The sequence below is a fragment of the Haliotis asinina genome, chromosome 16, assembly GCF_037392515.1.
Source record: "Haliotis asinina isolate JCU_RB_2024 chromosome 16, JCU_Hal_asi_v2, whole genome shotgun sequence".
In the NCBI taxonomy this organism is placed as follows: domain Eukaryota; kingdom Metazoa; phylum Mollusca; class Gastropoda; order Lepetellida; family Haliotidae; genus Haliotis; species Haliotis asinina.
In genome coordinates, this window is record NC_090295.1 from 26,211,936 (window position 1) to 26,234,267 (window position 22,332).

The 22,332-nt window shown below is 39.5% G+C and overlaps 1 protein-coding gene across 6 annotated transcripts in view; it reads left to right on the forward strand.

Moving 5' to 3' along the window:
* The window catches only part of LOC137267943 (uncharacterized), an 80,112-nt gene that overhangs the window by 49,869 nt on the left and 7,911 nt on the right, over positions 1–22,332 (forward strand). For 5 of the 6 annotated variants that reach the window (XM_067802396.1, XM_067802399.1, XM_067802395.1 and 2 more), the window contains exons 2-6: positions 8,613–8,673; positions 13,344–13,452; positions 18,362–18,522; positions 19,129–19,207; positions 20,352–20,428. In XM_067802396.1, the coding sequence (XP_067658497.1) occupies positions 8,613–8,673; positions 13,344–13,452; positions 18,362–18,522; positions 19,129–19,207; positions 20,352–20,428 (487 nt within the window). Of the gene's footprint in view, positions 1–6,068; positions 6,209–8,612; positions 8,674–13,343; positions 13,453–18,361; positions 18,523–19,128; positions 19,208–20,351; positions 20,429–22,332 lie in introns of those variants that run through there. The other variant, XM_067802400.1, reaches the window with a different exon arrangement.

Below are 22,332 nucleotides of genomic sequence, written 5' to 3' on the forward strand. Positions count from 1 at the left end.
CAGCAACGTTAAGTAAATAAGGTGATTATTTTGAAAACACGATAAACAGGTTTGGAAGGTTGACAGTTTAACATAGTTATATGTTAGAGTTGATCAGATGACACATTCTGCGAGCAGGGTGAAATAGTCGTCGATCCCGGGAAATACTTCGAGCAGACATATGTTCAAGTATAGATATTATAACGAAGTCAGACCTGGTGTATGTGACACAGCGATGCTCATATGATAGAGCCCACTATGTGATAAACATAATCTTGACAATGTCGGAACCAGCTTATACAAGGAGGTCACAGGCATATGACAATTTGCAGTTTTTTAATATTTCTGATTTGAACAGAATATGCAATGTAAACGATTGTACATGTTGCTATATACTATCTACTATATACTATATACTCATTAAATCAAACTCAGCTACTTTGAGTGGCATTTTTAGAAGTTCGAGAGTCAGATAGGACCAACGTTATGGATAGGCAATGCTTGACAACGATACAAGAATCTGTATCGAAAGGTCGCACCACCTGAAAAAAGAAGTTGTTCGTCCATATAAAAATAAACCTATCGATATAAATACAAAGAACAGTAAAATAACTACAATAACACGTATTAAACACTAGCACGTAGCTTTAAGATGATATAGATTTTGATGTGAACTATTTTGTCAAATTTAGCCATGGATTAAAATGGTACATATTCTATTGGTAAATATACACACACTTTAAATGACTTTGAATTGGAAATTCTTTGGAAATAATATGAATTGTTTGCACAATTTTTATTTATTACTACTTTGGATTGTTGAACGACCTCCATGGAGATAAAAAGAACTACAGCCGAACAGTCCTCCCCTCCGCCAGTACAGAGAGAGCCTACATAGGAATGTACATGTGGCTAGGAAGACCTCAAGAGAACATAGTGATGAATGTCAGATGTTCTGTAAAACACTGTTTGTTGCCAACAGCATTGAAATACCACCGAGCACATGAGATCCCCTCACATAATAAGAACTATTAAATGATTCTGGCACGAAAATGGAACAAAATTCATTATTCATATTACCAGCAATTGTTACTGACAGTGAATGAGATACCAACGGTGAAGAGGAGCTGTCGTATTTGCATCTTAAACAGGGACTATATATGTACGTTGTCCACGTTCCCGTTAGTAGACTGGCTTATACATATTACAGCCATACATTTCAACCCTACACAACCTCTTGTTCTTATCTTTCTTCGGTACTGTGGACAGGGCAAAGTCCGTGTGGTACATGCATGATTTAATGAATTAATTGTTCACGTACTGAACTTTAATAATTAAAGTGAACATGTGAGAATGTGCGTATACACAGCAGCAGAATCAGGTTCACCGCAGACAGCGACTGGACGCAAGAACACAGCTGCGCCGCAGCCATATCGCATCTTGAGAACACCGACAAAAATAATTTTGTTGAATCTGAGATCGATGTGACAACATTCGAAGTGTTAAGACTGCGGGAATGGAACAGGTCGAGCAGGAAGGTTTGGCCCTCTGTGGCGTCCCTATTTAAAACCAATTTTCGTTTTCCATTACATTTTTGCCTGACTGTTCTCTGTGTGAATTTTTTGTGTGTACCAGTAATGCAATTACAGAGGTTCTCTACGTTTCTAGAATCTTTTGACGATCGATCTCTTGTACATGTGTGTGTAGTCCTTGAGGAATAAGGAAGCGATATATTTGGCCATGCGCCCTCCTCGTATTTGTGTTTTGGTGCTTGCTCGCTGGCAGTTTCAATGGACTTCTAATACATCATTCTCTTTATATTATAAATGTGATCCAGCATAATGTTGATTGATTTCCCTATCAGCTCGGGTATTCAAAGTGTATCTTGTTCTGTCTAACCTCACACATATGGCGTCCTTATTGGTTTTGTAGTGTTACTGCCTGCAGTCGGTTAAGTAATGTTACTGCCTGCAGTTGGTTAAGTAATGTTACTGCCTGCAATTTGGTCCAGTAGTGTTACTGCCTGCAGTCGGTTAAGTAATGTTACTGCCTGCAGTCGGTTAAGTAATGTTACTACCTGCAATTTGGTCCAGTAGTGTTACTGCCTGCAGTCGGTTAAGTAATGTTACTGCCTGCAATTTGGTTTAGTAGTGTTACTGCCTGCAGTTCAAATCGCTTTCAACTGAATTGTTATTTTTTCTTATGTCATTTGTCATTACAAATATATAAATGTCAGTAATAGCGGGTGTGAATGTTTTATTGATGTACTCAATGGGATTGATGAAGATGTTTGTTTAACAATTAGAGCTATCTGGTTGATGAAGGTTTGCTTCAGAAACACAATTAACTTTCTCTTTCAAGCTATACGGTTTGCGTGATCTTTAAACTTGCAGTCAGGAAAAAACAGTATTCAATAAATAATATGCTATCAGCTTATCCCCTTCATGACGAACAGATGCGAGCCGGTGAACAACTATCCGTTTCCCTTGGAGAAAATCTATGTTAAGTAAAGAGTAACAGTATCTGTGGCTTCCCATTTCTTATCTCTCTCTCACAAAAAATAATTTCTTATTATGCAGCCGGCGTTTTCTCTCATAAGGAAGTTTCATGGTGTCAGCATCGTAATGTTGGTTAACCGCACTTTGCCTCATATGTCACCATTGCTGTCACATATACCACACTATACTTCATATGTCAATACTACTGTCTGCTATAGTACACTCTGCCTCTTCTGTCAATATTGCTGTCTGCCATAGCACACCACGTCTCGAGTGCCAATATTGCTGTCAGCTATAGCACAGTATGTCTCGTGTGTCAGTATTGCTCTCTGCTGTATTGCACACTATACTTCATATGACAGTATTTGCTCTCTGCTATAGCACACTATTCCCGTGTGTCAACATTGCTGCCTGCTATAGCACACTATGCCTTTTGTGTCAATATTGCTGTCTGCTATAACACACCATGTGTCAATCTGGCTGTAGCACACACCTTACTCATGTCAACTCTATCACACTAGACGTTATACATCAATTTACATCACACTTTAATCATGTCGGCTATATTATACTATTCATTATACATCGATTTTCAGAACTAGCTGCTCATGACGGCTATATTACACTCTACTACATGCATCGATTTACAGTTACTCATGTAAGCTATGTCGCACTATTCTGCATGCAACTGTGTACAGTATATCTTACTCATGTCAGTTATATCACACTATCCTTCATACATCAACTTCAGTACACCTTACTCACGTCGGCTGCATCGTACTATGCTGCATACAACTGTGTACAGTATATCTTACTCATGTCAGTTATATCACACTATCCTTCATACATCAACTTCAGTACACCTTACTCACGTCAGCTTCATGGTACTATTCTGCATGCAACTGTGTACAGTATATCTTACTCATGTCAGTTATATCACACTATCCTTCATACATCAACTTCAGTACACCTTACTCACGTCAGCTTCATGGTACTATTCTGCATGCAACTGTGTACAGTATATCTTACTCATGTCAGTTATATCACACTATCCTTCATACATCAACTTCAGTACACCTTACTCACGTCAGCTTCATCGTACTATTCTGCATGCAACTGTGTACAGTATATCTTACTCATGTCAGTTATATCACACTATCCTTCATACATCAACTTCAGTACACCTTACGTCAGCTGCATCGTACTATGCTGCATACAGCTGTGTACAGTATATCTTACTCATGTCAGTTATATCACACTATCCTTCATACATCAACTTCAGTACACCTTACTCACGTCGGCTGCATCGTACTATGCTGCATACAACTGTGTACAGTATATCTTACTCATGTCAGTTATATCACACTATCCTTCATACATCAACTTCAGTACACCTTACTCACGTCAGCTGCATCGTACTATGCTGCATACAACTGTGTACAGTATATCTTACTCATGTCAGTTATATCACACTATCCTCCATACATCAACTTCAGTACACCTTACTCACGTCAGCTTCATCGTACTATGCTACATGCAACTGTGTAAGTATACATGTACCCCAGCATTTCAACATACCACACCCATGCCTGGCAATACACATGATTCAGTTTACGGGTCAGCATTCCATATCTAAACTCCACATTATGCCTTCCTTTCAATTTCTTGTTTGTTCCCATCTATAGCGTCTTGTTATGCTTCTACTCTTCTACTCCTGGTCACATGTTCGCGGAGGCACCTGCATGTGTTAGCCACCAGGTTGGCCTTCTCCACACACACATCTGGCTGCTGGGCACAAACACAAATATAATGTACATTGAGGCTAGCCCTTCTTACCTGGCTGAATTTTAGGGCATTTTAGAAATTGTCGCCTGGAGTAAAGTTTCAAGATCCTTTCTAACGTTATGCATTGTCTTTTTGTCATCTAATCTAACGCCAAACAGTTAACCGTCTTGGGTTTATTTTATGAATTGGAAATATAAGGAAACTGGAACTTAAAAACAACATACTGTAACGACAAAGGAGTTGCAGTGAATAACACAACATGTAGAAACAAGTTGGAGTGCAGTAAACACGTTTTGGTACAAAGGAATAGGTCTCCAGGAACTCATGCTTGCCACGATAAAGGCTATAATAATTGTGGTAAGAGGCGACTGACGGGGCTGGGTCAGTCATTTGCGCAGATCGATGCTCATGCTGTTGATCTGGTCCAGACACTACAATTTGCAGACCGCCGCCGTATAGCTGGAATATTGCAGAGTGCGGCGTAAAACTAAACTCACTCACCCACTCGTACAAATAACAACCTTTAAGAATCCTTTTTGGAAACATACGATTCAAATTTATAGAATGTGTAATACAATTTAGATGGAAAGGACTTTAATTAAATGTGTTCAGTCATAGCATTATAAAAACACAACCAAATCATACACACAATTTGTCAGAAAGGCGTAATTCAAATGACTAACGCCCACTAAGCAAAACAAAAAGATTCACTTAACCATAGCACTAATGCTGACCGAAGAACCTCTACTGTACCTGCCTGAAAGTCAGCTGAGCTGTTAGAGAAGCTTACATGTGACCGCCAGTTTGTCATTATGCCAGTCGTTGACGTTTTCATTTCCTTCTCCTGTAACACCACACAGCCCTTGAAACGTTTCTTTTTTATATGCGTAACCGTCTCCCCGCCCAGGTTTGCATGTATAATTGTATAATTCGATGAAGTGTTCTGTTGAGTTGAAGTTTCGGTTACTTAACATGGTTATCCTTATTTGATCTATATTATGACATTTTTGAACCAATATAATGTACTCCCGAAAAATATATAAGATGAGATATAAAGCCTTTGCGATGTTGAACCCATCTGAATAGAAATGTTTCAAAATGTTATGAATTTCATACCAAACATTATTTGATAATATGCTTTTTGAATGTATGTCTGGGAACGCTCTACATCACAAACAAATACTAGCCAAGTGGGGCGTTTGCTTCACATGATTTATCTCCGGTAAAATCAAGTGCCATCCTAACCCAGTCAACAAAAGCGAGTGAGTGGCCTTGGTTACATGCCGCTGTGAGTGGTATTTACAGCTGCTTGCTTCATGTCGCGACAACCAGGTTTGAGAGATGATGCGGACATAGAAAGCCTCAGGTAAACCCACGAGCACAGGTAACATAATCTGGGCGAGCCAAGAATTGTGTCGCCTCGGCCGACTGGTTCGCCGGTACGTTCTCTCCTCCCCTGCCGAACAGGTTGAATTTACACCAGTCTTTCCAGCCTTGTTCAACATTGCCATTCACATTCAAATGCAAACCCAAAGTACTAACTGTTATTCCTTCCCCAGTTCTCATGATATCAGCGCCTACGAACTCTGATAAGGGTGTTTCATGTCTGTGGTACACAGGAGGATTCCCTGCCCTTCCCTCCACTTTAAATTACTGTGAAATTAGGTAAGGTGTGTTACTTTAGACCCACCAAGGCCATTGTCAGACCCTTTGTGTACAGTTCAACCGCCAAGAAGAAAATGAAGAATGTGCGTGTGGCTGGTGGGAGATTAGGGGCATTGCGTTACGCCTGAACATTACTTGAATAAAATGAGATGAGCGAGTCCTTGTTGCGCTGGACGAGAAGGTTGTGGAAACAAAGGTAGCGGTGATCGTGGATCATTTAGAAATACCTGAAAGGAGAGGAAGGCATTGTGGAACGGCATATCGTGGTGGCTACATCGGTGGTATGTGTTGAACTGGCAGCAGAAATAACATGTGATTGTCTATCATCTCTTTCTGGTTAAACGCAACCAACACGAGTGTAAACAGTAAGGCAGAACAGTTTCCCTAAGGGGTCTGCTCGTTATGGCCGCCGTATGAATGTTTACGAAATGGGATCAAAGGCATCACCGTTCTTGGTACAGAGACGATCATCTCCCTCTTGTGTCTAGAACGTTGAGACACTGTTTCTAGAATAGTGAGACACTGTTCACACATCAGTCAACTAACATGTGATTTAGACTCAATACACTTCCTTATTCAGTATATATACGCTACGTATTTCACTGTAACTTGGGTTTTTTAATTATGCTAGCCTGTATAGTGGACATGTGGATAACAAATACCAGTTACAGTGACTCTAGATTTATGCAACTCCACCTGGTATGCTTCTTCTGCAAATATAAGCAGACCATACTAATTATATGGACTGGACAAATATGTTATAACTCATTGAAGGAAGAATGCACGGGTAACTGCCTGATTCCAGAACTTGGACTTTTATGTTATGCATTGTTATGTTACGTTGTATCATATAGTCCTGGCCTGGTAGGAGTGTGAGCTTCCTTATTGCGAGACTTACAGTTCTCGGTCATAACGAACACGGTCGCAGTGAAACATGAATGATGATGGTTGTAACTGATTCTCAACAGAATGCTGATTATCGGGCTAGCTGGTCATGGTTTCTGAAGAATGATCATTGCTATTATTATCCCTCCGGCACGTAATGCGGTAGAATATAGTCGACGCCTCGTCTGTCTGTCCTTCCGTCCGTCCGTAATCATTTTGTTTCCGGAGCATAACTCAACAAAACGTTCAATATTTTTAGACCAAGATTGATAGATGTAATAATGCGAACCTATATTTGTGCCTTTTGCTATTTACAGATTTTTGGCATTTATATTTTCTTTTCATTTTGTTTATCCATGGGACGTTTGGGTAATGGTTAGGTGGGCTTCGTTTCCGGAGCAGAACTCAAAAACCGTTCAATATGTTTCTTTAAAACTTGGTAGATACATCAGTCAGAACCTAAAGTAGTGCCTTTTGCTATTTACAGGTTTTTGTGATGTATTTTCTCCGGTTCCATGGAAGCGTTTCGGACTTAGTCTCAAAAGTGAGAGGTGTGTTTCGTTTCCGGAGCACAACTCGAAAACTTAATATCTGTCAGCAAAACTTGGTAGATATGTATGGGAGACCCTATAGTAGTGCTTTTTGCTATTTACAGGTCTTGAACTGGTTCCTTTAGCTGTTGACAGATATATGGCACGTATATTTTTCATGATTTCCATGGTAACGATTCAAACTTAGTCTAAAACAATCAAAGAACTGTAAGATGATTCGTCCTTTCAAATATATGGGGGCCGGAGGGGGGGGGGGGGGATGTCATCTTCTGATGACTCAAGTTTAGAACATCTTATCACAAACTACCCACTGAGTCTGGATTCAAGAATGGAATTGCCCTAGCTAAAGGAATACATACAGCATACAGTTACTAAAGCCTGTACATCTTCGGATATAAAACTGCTTTGATTTTGTCAGAAATGTACAGGCACCCGAAAAATAGCATGCATAAATGGTCTAAGTTTTGTAAATTTCAAATGGCGACAGTTTAAGAAACTATCGGTGTTCACTTTCTAACCCTTGCTTCATCCTTTGGTTATATGCAGTCTTTGCTGTGTTGATCGGTGGTGTGGTAGATATCACATCAACCTATTTGTCATTCATTGCAAATATCCTCTCATGGGAAACGGTTGCGCTATGTTACCTTACACTGGCACCCAGACAGCTTCATTAATAACTACACGTGTTCATACAAATGTCTAGGTTAATCCCCAGTTTATGTTTAGTTATTTCGTTTGTTATGTCTCGAAACATTCTGTGCAATTTCATCAGTTATGAGTATTACATGCTGGCACTGGCTGTACGAATAGCAGGGTTTAGAACATCAGCCTTACTTACACATTGTACGTATGTTGAGACGCTGTTCACACGTCAGTCAGCTAACATGTGATTTAGACCACTTCCTTATTTGGTATACATGCGCTACGATATTTCACTGTAACTTGTTTCTTATATTTTTCTAGCCTATATAATGGTCATATACATTATATAAATATATACCCTCACTGGCAACAGTACATGTTTTAAATTGAAACAAAGGTGCATGGTGGTGACCACAGGCCTGCCACTTGACGCATATGTTTTATGCTGTAACCCATCCTGTAACTATTAAGGGGTGATAGGTAGATGAGTTGATTGATATTGATTTCTTTGTGAGAGTATGGATAGTCTACTACGATATTTCTACACTTTGTCAACGTGTATATCTCATGCGCCGAGCAATGCTAAACAACCACCTGTTTGTTTCAGATGACACCTTCAAGACATTCACTTTCCAAATGCCAGAAGAATCTGAAGTCTTGCCCGCAAGGTAAGGATTTTCACTGGTCACCTCACAACAAACTATTCTACAACTTCCCTTCACACTTGCAATGTGCCAATATCGGAACATAGCTGAGTAGTATATGAAAGGAGAATGTATCAATATGAGAAGATGGACAAATAGGTATGATGGTTGGAACATATAAGCAGTACTTCAGGGGAAGATTAGCCCTATATTGTATTTCTTTTTTTTATCCCCCCGGCATGAAATGCGGGGGGATATAGTCGACGCCTCGTCCGTCCGTAATCATTTTGTTGAAACCGTTCAATATTATTAGACCAAACTTGATAGATATAGTAATCTCAGCCTATGGTTGTGCCTTTTGCTATTTCCAGATTTTTGGCATTTTTATATATATTTTTTCCATGGAACATTTTGGTGTTAGTCTTATGGTGGGATGGGCTTCGTTTCCGGAGCAGAACTCAAAACCCGTTCAATATTCTTCTACAAAACTTGGTACATATATCAATCAGAACCTCAAGTGGTGCCTTTTGCTATGTACATTTTTTGTGGTTTATTATTTTCTCGTTTTCCATGGAAACGTTTCGGACATAGTCTCAAAAGTGAGAGGTTTGTTTCATTTCCGGGGCAGAACTCAAAAACCGTTCAATATTTTTCTGCAAAACTTGATAGATATCTCAGTCAGAAGCTGAAGTGGTGCCTTTTACTATGTACAGGTTTTTGTGATTTATTATTTTCTCTTTTTCCATGGTAACGTTTTGGACCTAGTCTCAAAAGTGAGAGGTGTGTTTCATTTCCTGAGCAGAACTCAAAAACCTCTCAATATCTGTCAGTAAAACTTTCTAGAAATGTGTGGCAGACCCCAAAGTGGTGCCTCTTGGTTTTTAAAGGTTTTTGTGATTTATTATTTTCTTGGTTTCCATGGAAAATGGAGGGGTGGGCTTCGTTTAAGGAGCACAACTCGAAAACCATTTCATATCTTTCAACAAATCTTGGCAGATATATGAGACACATCTTGAAATTGTGACTTTGCTGGTTACAGATATATGGCATTTATAATTATCATGAATTCAATGGAAACAATTCAAACTTAGTCTAAAACAACAGAGTAACTCTCAGATTATTTGTCCTTTCAAACATGTGGGGGCCGAGGGGATATGTCATCTTCTGATGACTCTTGTATTACTTCTTATTAATCATGAGGCTTCATTGCAACAGAAATGTAAACGAGATGGGTAAACGTCTTTGCAAAAGAGTTTACTCCACTAAAATCCACTAAAATGAACATTGCAACTGCTGGTAGTTGCCTAGTATTTGACATCTACAGGTAGTTAAGTAAAATTATGTTTTGAAATCTAAAAGTTTAGACATGCGTATTGAGGAGGATAACGATAAGGAGATACTTTGAAGGTTATTGTCACTGTCGGTATGTGGCAAGGTCTGTGCTTGGTTGAACCCAGAGGAGACCGATGAAGATGGTTTGTTTACATGTAGCAGATGCAAAGTAGATCATCTTTAATCATACCTAAGATTAAAGTTTGACTGTCATATCAACTATTATGTCAAGATTAAATCCTTGTTGTTGTTGGGGTTTCCTTTTAAAAAGAAATACTATACATGGTTACACTGAGAATACAGAATTTCGAAACATACATAGGTGATTGGGTTAGACTGACTTTCAATAGAGGCGAGTCACTTGCAATGTCTTCTATAAACATTAGGAAATATTCAAGTAATCATTTGTCCAAAAAGAGAAAATATAACCCCTTGCCACGTCTTGATATATGCACAGGTCTGCCTTTGGTTCACACACTATCTTGACAGGGAGTTAAAGGAACAAAAGGTGTAAGCATCCTGCTTCATTCACTACACAGCTGCACCGGTAGCACACAGTCCAATAAATCATTCATCGCTTCCGTAATGAACTGGCGTATCCTAGTCAATGTCAGACAGTTCAATAACTGTTGTTGATACTTGACCTCTTGTGAAGCTCTGCCCCTTTGTAAGATGCAAATTATTATTTCTGTAGTTCAAACATCTATATGAATCCGAAAGATGATATATTTTCATTCAGTATGACAGCCAGCAACGTCTTTTCAGCTGTAGACTGTTTCTCACAGTACGTTTTCCCAACAGTTTTAACTTGCATCTATATGTATCATTACCCTTTAAACAAATTCGACTGTGCAAGTGTTGAAACAAGCGAGCTCGTTTGACATGATGACTCAACACCCTTGCCAAACTGTCTATAATCATCTAATGCGTTATCAAGGCTGGGAAGAACCCCTGGCGGGGACCTACAAGGAACATTATCCATTAGTTTCCCAACGCATTTACGGCTCAGCTGTTTGGTTAATTCATCAGAAGTTATTTGATTCCATCATTGGTGCATTTCACATTCAAATCCGTTTAAAAGACGGTTGGCATGGCAACCACATTATAAATATTACTTTTTATGTCAGCCATACATGTATATAAGCACATGATGCCCTGTCTAGAGCCTTTTCTTTCACATTCTCCTGTGCTTCTCTCACACTGGGATTAGAAACTAAACTAAACTACTGGTAAACACATATAAGATGATCCACGACCTGACAAATGACCCCAATATTTGCATACTTGGGAACGCCCCACAGAACGATCCACTTGAAACAAGAGGGAGACAGGTTGTCTGATAAATATCGAGAAGTTCATTTTCCCGGTGCGTTTCACGCATGAATTGTTATAGCACACTCGATTTGGGAACAGGTACAATCCCAACGAATTGAATCAACACAATATACTGAGCAAATATGTTTAGGACCATCGATCCATTTCACGAAGCAAATGACATTTTCCTGGGTTGTTTTTAACAAAATTGTTGAATATCTAAAATGCTTGTCAATGCTCCAGTCATCTATTTGTTTTCGTCTTAACTAAAGGTTAGCGTGGAATATCAGTATCTTATGCCTGAAATTGCAGTCTTATCATTCGAAGGAATATGCGGTGTTGATTTCATGTAACGGTTACCTGTAGCAGCCAAGTGTACTCGCCCAATTCGTTGTACCGCCTCTCTTGTCACAAATGGGTTTAGTGCGCAGGGTCATCTAATATGTGTCTAGCAGTAGCAATAATCGACAATTCTGTAATCGGAATGAGGCGCCATGGCAGAACATAGGTTTAAGAATCATGATCAAATAGTGCTGATACCTGCTGCTACCAAGGTTGTTTAGGAACAGTACCTGATATTTCGAAGGTCTTTTGTTAGACTCATTGGTCATGTATGGGCGTTCATGATATGATAAACAGAGACATGGATGTTATTGTCGTGAAACTATATCCGTGAAGCATTATTGAATAACAGACCGCTAAACAGATACGCTACTACAAAGTACATTTGCCATATTCCTGCCGAGTTAGAATGCAACGCTTAGGCTTAAATGGACTGCATAATGATCCAGTCATTGATTTTGCTTCGGTATGTTTCAAATAGATCACTCGTTTACAGAACTTTATATAAACTGTATATAACATCAGTTCTCAAATAAACGTCATATGTCTCTTTTACATTCCTGGTTGGCTGCCAGTATCTGAATATCATTGGCTGAAATAGGTGAGGAGTTTACACTTTGTTTTGAAAGAAGTCTCCAACTGATCTAGCGCTGCATGTAGAGTAGGAGGAAGCATCATCTGTATACATTAATCATTACCATCGGACATGCTGCATACGAACGTCATTTTGCATACGAGTGCATTGAGACATATTTGCATAGACGCTGCAGTTGAAACGTTATGATTTGAACTCACTCGGTACGGATTATTCTCTATGTTGTCTCCGAGCAGACCGCTGCATGGTCGCCATTGATCGCGGTAATGATGCCATACACGTCAGTGCCACACCTGGAACCAGGGCATGCGACCTCTGAGGCCACCAACACGATAACACGCAGAAAGAATTCTTTATCAAGTCGCCTTTCTACTAATTAATTCCTTTGTGTGCCGGGGCAGTTTGGCTACGTAATGTCTTTCAACGTTGATATGTTTCTTCAATAGTCGAAAGAGTTCACAATACATGCTGAGGTACCATACTGAATGTACATAATATTTTATGTTTGTTTCGTTGCTCTTTGTGGGATAAGGTTTTAAAATGAAGGTTTAATGAGGACATACTTCTCGTGAAAATGCTTCAAGAATGACAGGAACATGTGCGTTTATAGGTATTGTCATAAGATACAACTAATGGAAATCTGAAGATGACCCAGTTTAGATATAGTCATTTGAAGTGATTATTATGATTATTATTACCACTTAGCTATACAAGGATAATACAGTTTACGAAGTAATGTAAGTTGATTTTGTTCAAGGAATTCCGTCAAGACCTAATCACTGTTATGACTGTAATGCATCACAAATATTGTACGCAAGAGACCCACTTTTCATATTCTTGTTCCGCCAAATGATGGCACCTCAGTTACAAATGGTTTGAATTTAATTTTGATATAGCCATCAGGACACGCCGTGTGAGACACGTATGGTGTTCACATCAACTGTGTATGTTTCAGGACACGCCGTGTGCGACACCTTTCGTGTTCACATCAAGTTTGTATGTTTTAGGACACACCGTGGGAGACATCTTTCGTGTTCACATCAAGTTTGTATGTTTCAGGACACGCCGTGTGCGACACCTTTCGTGTTCACATCAAGTTTGTATGTTTCAGGACACGCCGTCTCCAGCTGCCCCAATGAAGGAGAGTACTCATGTAAACAATGCGGACCTCGGTTCTTCCAACCCAATGAAAACCGATTAGGCGATAAGTGTCGATGGAGGTATGTTTCACCTACTTGCATTTGTTCCTATCCCGGCTTAAACAACACTAGATACTTTCCAATCACCTTATGCTCCTCCCGTATTCATCCCATGGCTCCAGGTACTGCGTGCCCACGTGCATGCTCAGAACAACCACCGTTTCACAACATATTTGTTTCTCACAAACGAGTGCGCGAGTGAGGCAACAGTCACAGTAACTTTGCAGCATACTGCCGGACAACAGTCTGAAGTGACGTAAGCATGTAGCACTTTGGTCAAACCGTGAAAATGGTTAGGCTGCTAGCAAACGTAACCACCCCCACCCAAAACAAACTTACACGAACGCGCACACACTTAAACTTTCTCCTATATTGTTAAATCCTGGAACATTTCATACTACATCCGTTGACTTAAATCTGCTGCTCAACTCAAGACTACCCGAAGCTGTGATAGGTCAGTTTATATGAGTTTCATTACTGATACTCGAAGTAAGAAGAGAGGGATTTGATCGCAACATGTAGCCAATCCTTTCAAAACAATTATAAATCGGTCTCTAGATGGGGCTCAGGCATCGAGCAGGACAACAAACCTAACATTGGTATGCTCAGCCACGCTGCAGTACTTCTCTAGGCAAATCTCGTTACAAACACCTAGGCCTCGTCTCTCCCGCACTACGGCCGGATGTTCTATTGATCACGGAGCATGAAATCATCCGTCGTTTCTCTATAATTTCCTTCCACTTGGAATTAAGCACATCCTGTCGCAAATACGCGCCGGTTCCCTCGGGGAAAGTATGCACAAGAATAGGACGATACATGGTATCCAAGTTCAGAAGGCCCTTTACAGAATTGATTTCATTACTTTAAGCTTGTCCGTACCATTTTAGTTTCTTTGAAAACTACCGGCGACCACCGACTCCATCTCGTCAATACTCCAGCTGTCATGTCTTTCTGTTGGTTTTGCATGCATGGGTCTCAGCAACGGATCGCCGTGAACATTGACTGTTATCAAACATACAACATATGTGAATGGTATTTGTGACGTTTTATTACCATGAACATCTATGGTTATCCTCGTTGGTAGTCGTGCATCCATAAAACAATTAAGCGCTAGACACATAAAGTAACAACGGTAGTATGTGTTGTTTGTACTGTGTATGTCACAGTCAGACTGTGTAATTAGTCACTTCCTTAGTTCACCTTGTGAGTTTCTGTCAGTTCGAGAAGTAACTGCTTTGGTCAGTTAGGTTATATAAGATGACTGAAATCTCTAGTCATTTCATGAAATGACTGAAGGTTGGTCCTTTTACACTATCATGACTGAACTGGTTGTTCATATATGACAAAACAAAATACGCGTATTATGTTTTATATTTCATACACATACACAGAAGGGCAGGTCTTGGCACATACAATTATTACTAAATATTACAGTTTAAGCTATTATATATCAACGACTGTTACCTCTCAGCTTGGCCCTAAAACACTTGCACCTATTTGTCTGGCACCTTTTAAGTCCTGAACACATGACAAAACCCTGCCCACCAGGTATGACATTGAAACTGCTTCTCGTAAGGATACATTACAATGAGCATTTACTAAAACATTGTTATTATGGGGGACTACGTAAATGTAACTATCCTGACCTTTAAACGTACTCTCTGTACCCGTATATATGTATTGTATCTGTACCCGTATTTATGTATTGTATCGTATCGCGAACTTAGATCGCGGATAAGAGCAGACAGAGTAATGGTATGCAACCAATGATGACACTTGAAGTCGTTGAAAAAGGTTCCGAACGTCTCAGTTGAACATGTAGACGGACATTTACAGTAATTTCATCCTCTTTATATCGCCAGCAGACTCAACCATCCACATTGTGACTGCTGTACAAAAATTAAACTGAAAGTTGAAACACTTCACAGCCAATATACAGCAAAATTGTAAGGTGATGGTGTTTAGTAAATATGTCTAGTAAAAAGTGTAACCCCATGCATGCTCAGTTATTGCCATATTTTAAATGTGACATTTACCTTACCTTTGTCACAGCGATGTTCGAAAAGCTGCGTACACCATCTCAGGCATTACACATGTTGTGTTGGAAAAGCTGTTCATGACTGTTTTCAACTCAGGATACACATGCATTTTATCTAAATGACATTTTTGACTGTAAACATGTTGGGAAGACCGTGAAATCTAAACTAATTTGGAACATAAATTTGTAGGTTGAAGTTTGCTGTGTAGATCTGCCTGTTGTACATTGCGACACTATCGTATACATTTCAGTTCATTCTTACAGATTCAGTTACAGCTGTGGATAGTGACGTATTGCTTCATACTTGTTAGCATTATATTTTTGCAATACTGAGAGAAGCGAAGTTCACATCTTAAAGGTTAGCTTCAAAGCCGAGATAATTGCGCGTGTTAAAGCTCATGTGAAAGTGCGTGGGCTATGTCGCCGACATTCCTTAGATAGCCCTCTTCAACCATATCGGCTAAACAATTGTTTTCGCTTTTAAGTAGGGCTCTGAAAATGTGAAGTTTGCCAATATCATTTGGTACTTTATTTACTATCCCGAAATTATGTATGGAATTGTTTTATTGGATATATCATTTCATTGGATATATCATAGAAAATGTCACAGTTTTAGTCTTTTCTATAATATATGAGGCAGTACTGATTTTATTGAATATTCGATGAGGATATGTAAGTTTTTAGATCTCAGAAAGCAAGATAAATGGACGTCAACAAATCACACTTCATCCCCCTGCAACCAGTGACTGATACAAATCGAGTAATGGTTTCCTCACGTCAAATGTCAGACATCGCAACTGTCCAATGATAACTATGCAGTTACAAGTGCTCAATAATTACTTGTTCCATACCAAATGTCATACGAAGGAATGCAAACTATGCACGACATTCATCGTATTGCTGATTTACGATCGAATTCTGAAAACAGATGGTTCAAGAGGAGGTGGAACGAAAGATGACACACGCATAACTGGGTCTAAGTTGGATTATACGCCAGCAATATGGCTGAAGGAAAGCCCAGAGTAAAGCAGGATTTAGCCATATACCTTCTTGGTAAAGTTATATGGCATAACGGAACCTGTCTGCATATAGAGCATAAACAATTCAGTGTGATCGATGATTGAATCACACCCAGGCACCCATTTTGCTTACCTTCAGTATCAACTTAATACTGGCATTGAATAAATGCCAACTATGAGTCATTGCAAATAATACTTTCATGTGATGAGATGATGTGCTGAGTTTCACATAGTTCTACTTAAATACATGATAGTTAACTAACTGGACATGTTTTACCAGCCATATTGTTTAGCATCATGTCACCCTAACCCTAACGCTAACCATGAAACTAATCCTAACCCAAACACTAACACTAAACCATACCCTTACCCGCTTAGTGTTAGTGTTTGGGTTAAGATACGTTTCATGGTTAGCGTTAGGGTTAGGGTGACATGATGCTAAACAATATGGCTGGTAAAACATATCCAGTTAGTTAATTATCATGTATTTAAGTAGGATGCCAAAATGAAACTGCTTTCGAAGATGGCGGAAGGTATCCGGTATTCTGTAGTCTTACCTCTATGTGTCTTTCTTATGAAATGAATGTTTCCTCAAGTGGTTGGTAGCTTCTAGAAACAACATATTCCTGGTTCTGTATATTAAATAATCTGAAGGTAACCCTACAATGATATGTTTTGATACCGCACTTGGGATATCCGTCCGTCCGCTCGTCCGTCCGCTGTTGGACTGGACACTGAGTAGCTAGCTCAGCTAGTGTCATGCCATTTTTTCTCCTCTCCATTTGTGTCCACGGTGTCATTGTATGATTAATGTATACTAGATACGCCTTTAATATTTAAAATGTGCCAAGTATTCGTGCAAGACTTAAGTCATACCCTGGTACAATATTTTATCATGGGACTGGCCTAAGTCATATACCTGTAATATCTTCATAATTCTTTCGCGCTGCAGTGAAAACATAATTACTTATGATACACCTCAGAAGGAATGTCAGTGAACATCAATAGTCACCCCTCCCACTCCTCGACAGCCCCGTTCTGAAATGATGTATGTTTTTCAGTATTGATTTCCCCAACCGGTATCCTAAGACAAGAAGGCTTGCTCTATCATTGATTTCCCGTTCAGATAGAAACCATGCATTCCTTGGTGTGGATCTGTGTCAACATTCCTCTCAAGCGTCAACATTTTCCAAATCACACTAGTTCATTATGTAGTGACCGTTCACAACATATTCTCTAAGGCTTACGCCTGGTCTCTCAAAGCGGCGATATTGGATAGTCGCACGGTGTGTACCAAGTCGCAAGATGTGGAGCTGTCATTACCGAGACTCACTAGTTGTGGGCCATCATGGAGCCTGGTTCAGAAAGGGAGACACACAGTATTTTATCACTCTTATCAACAACATGACTCAGACAAAAATACCAGGTTGCACATAAATTTGTCAAAAGATAATATCCGCCACTGTTCCCGGCAATGTGAATCGTGGTTTGGGTCAAGTGAGAGTGGGGGATGAACGTATATGTTTTAGTTTGAAGGACAATGAATATTTGATAAACGTGCAATGAGCAATAGGAATTCAACACCGCAACGCTGTTTCAATCATCCCATGATCTGTCGGTATGAGAGAAAGGTTCGTACATTCAGGGAGACGAGGCTCATATTAAACACTTTTGGGAGACACGCAAAACAGGCATAGTGCTCGGGAACTGAACAACCTGTTCCAGACACACGGTGCTCTTCATTAAACATTATCTCCTGAAACTTCCACTGGATTCAGGGAAACAGGTCCTCATTTGATAACTAATGACTAGTGTCTGTCTTTTAATCGTTGTGAGAAAACATATTTTTATTTCATTTCCCCGATCTTTTCAGGAAAAGGTGCGATAAGCCTTTCATGAAGTACAAAGACTTTGGCAGCACAATCAAGGATGCCACATGTGAGTGTAACCCCGGCTACCATTTTGAGAACGAGGACCAGAGAGCGTGCGTCCCAAATCGAGACTGCGACAAGGGATTTGGTCAAGGTGAATATGGTGAGTAACGAGGACGTATAATTTGAAATATGATATATGATATGACCTTTTCCAGAGGAGGGAAAGCAGCAGCAAACGACGGCTTAGGAAGGAACAATACATCCCTCTGAATTATATAAACAGTTACTGTATGTAAGACCAGGAGCTGGAATTTGGAACTTGTTCTTTGTCAAACGTCTCTCGTAGATGTGTGTGATGTATGAACAGATTAAGACAAATTTGTAAATTATATGTCTCTTAAACTAATAAATGTCCTTGAATGGATTATATACAACATGTTTCAACGAGAGATGATCGGTAATACTTGTTTAGAAGACTGAAACCAAATGAGTACCTCCGCATGCACCATAGGGGTTTGGTTCATTTGGTCGCGTAGGATACAGAAAAGTATTTTCAAGTTCTGGGAAATATGATTGTCTTGTGGAACGTTTACCAGTGGGCGTGTTTCCCAGTCGATGTGCAATTGGTAAGAGAGCTTGCTCTTATGTTCCAGCCGGTATCTACAGGTTGGATTGCTATTCGAGATTATTCGATGTTATTATATCGTGTAATCTCATTAGAAGTTTCATGTAATAGGTACCGGTTTGTCTGGTGTTTGTGTTGCAGGTGTATGTGAAAACTGTATTGAAAAGATGATGTATTCCGATGTAAAAGATCGAAGACAAAAGTGTAAACCTCTGAGAAAGTGAGTATTTTTTCGATAATTATTTCAAACCTGCTCTATTTCTATCTGACAAAACCAGCTGCCTTAGATAAAATGTCATTTGACAGTGACGTCTGTTCCCAGAAAGCTGACACGTCAGTTTTGAAGGATAAATCCGATTTCAGAATTAAAAAAACCCGCAAAACAAAGAGCTGACGGATCTATCTTATCATTTTGACTGTTGCTGGAATCACTTTCGGTATGTGCTTTTTAACTCTCTCGTGACGATTGCTGTAGATGCTAAACTGTAACTCAGGTTAGTGTTCAACATTGACCGTAACATAGTAACTGTTGCAATCGTAACATATTTTCCATTGTTATTTTCGTGGAAAGGATCCACGAACTGCATTATTCCCATATAATACTGTTTCACTGATTACATTATTCCTATTAAATATTTATGAAATATCTGTCATACAGGATTTAAAAGAACAAAAACGGTAAAAAGTCCTTACTTAGCAGTAATGAATAAGGAAAACATTAGGGAATGTAGGAAAAAGTCTTTTGCATAGAGGAATCTATTCACTGTTTTTTCAACCAATAAGTTACAAAAGGAATCAATATTGGCATGTTTCTGTATTATATTTCCTTCTTATGCAAAACTAAGCAAGCGCATTAATACATCTGACATGAGTAAATAATTCCGCTCTTTTATATGCACGTTTCTTAAAATCCAATATTGCTAAAACGATGCTTTTCCAAATACTTTTGATATTTCCTCAACTTTTATGCATAACCAGAGTGGGCTTGTGAGGTACATCAATCTGCAGACACAATTACAGCATGTTTAATTAATCATGTGAGTGGAAAGGTTATTAAATGAGTTGTTTATTAACCATATGAAATAGGTGAGAACCTACAGCAGATGCAGTGTGGACGAAGAATACTTTGGGCACACAAGGGAGAACAGTATTCCTATATCTGATTCTTCAGTTAGCAGTTTTTTGATAGTTGTCTTTGGTAATTACCTCTGCGGTATTATATGAACTCTGTAATCATCATGTGTTTATTTAAGCTCTTATAATTGGATTGTAGGGAGTTAGAAATGGGATATTGATTAGTTCTGGTGTAATGCTAATGGTCTGAGGACGCGTTTTCCAATTTCTTTTTCCCCCTAATATTTCAGCTGCGAGAAGGAAAGTCGATGCACGAAAAAGAAAAGCAATGGCACCTTCGACAATGAATGTGGACCTGTAGTTAGAGGTAAGGTTTCGGGTTCAGGTACCACTAGGGGATGCAGAGGACCAACCTTTGTGCAGCTTGGGCTAGAGATATACGTTGTCGTACATCTTGTCCAACTGAAAAACATCTGAGGACAAACGGTAGCCCCTGAATTTGAGACAACATTATTACTACTTCCTCCAGCTGTATCTATTCGTTCTTAATGTTTGTTTGGTAAAGTTGCCACAACCTTCTGTGACATGATTATTTACAAACAGAATGAATTTTGTTTTCTGGCAATGGACGTTTAAGTGCCACTGACAAATTTAGATACCCACTGACCATATGAAATAATTGTTTTGTAACATAATGCTCCAGATCCTAATGGTATCTGGATCCGCTGCTTCTGACCCTTAATCCAAATATTGCGTGATCACCATATAGCCCTACAACAACTATATAAATTGAAAATATCCTTGTTCAACAACTAATCGGTGCCATCATACATGTTCCCTGACTGTCTATCTAGGTGCCTCGTTCAAAATCGTTTGTCAAATCAGTCGACCTCTGTCTGAATGTCGATCCGAGGACAAGCATGTACCTTTCTTCCCGTTGTCTGTGATTGTATCATTACGGTTAATGCTGAGATTTCCTTCTGGTTGGTCGCTCTTACCTAATTGTTTGAGGCGTTTTAAACTACTACCAAGATCGGAAAGTGTCCGTGGTAGCCCCGCCTGGGAACATCAGGGAACATATATTCTTCAAGCCCCAATGAACTATGTAGAGCGTTCGTTGGGGTTACTCTCGGGTGGTAGTTCAGGATGGTAAACAAGAGACGACAAAAGTCAGCGGCAGAGTTAAAGACAACAGCTATGTCTGATATTGTTTGGTCGAATAATGGTGGAAACAACATATAATATGGTAATCTTGTGACGGAACGCACACTGGGACCGAGTGGCCAATGTTCCTAGTGCGGAGGCCCGCTCTGTCACTTGCACGCACATGCAGTAGACGGACGGTCATTCGTCATCGTCGACGTAGTCGTTGCTGACGCGACACCCCGACAAGCTTTTGTCGATGATCTGGACCCGCCTCGTGTTCCAGACTGGCCTCCGTGATTGGTCATATCAGTCAGGTTTTATACAAAAGGCCATTTCGCCACGTTGTGCAAGACCTATGCACGTGTGCATACGTAAGATCTTCAGACATAGGTAGACGTTAATTGACACCTACTGTTGTTGAGTATTAAGAGTCTTGCCCGGATAGGGGATTTATGATATGAGGAGATATACCGAATGTTTGCTGAATACATTACATAGACAAAGGGGATAGAATTTCGTTGCACTTTGGACATATATTGAAACAAACAGATAATTTTAATAAATGACAATTACATTTAATGACACTTATTGAAATGATTTAGTCTATATATGTGATGTACGTGAAGGGCTGGGACCTGAAGCCTCCACTGAAGGACTACTTTATTATTCGGCTCAGGCGATTAAAGTGCAAACTCATTCGAAAATGTCAACTGGTAAACTGTGTTGAATAAAGAGCGGATGTTGGCAACATAAAACGCGGTTTGTTTAGCGAGACCTGTGTTGTGTGATGCCCAAGGAGGATACACTTTGGGTCGATACAGAAAATAGTTAGTACACTTTGAACATTGTTTCCAGTAATCAAAGGTTCTGAAAAAGGCTTCTGAAAAGAAAAATATGCTATGCTGGGGAATGGGGAATCGTCTGTCATCAGGCCATTTACGATAGATCAACATTATTTAACTTTATTGTTTAACGTTAGTTCCTTGACCAACTGCATAATGACCAATGGTTCACCTACGTGGTGCAAACAAGTATAAAGACTTGACTGTCAGTCACAGGAATTGTTTTTTTTCAAACTCTTATTTACTAGACAAAATATGAAACAATCAATTCCTGCTCCTCAAT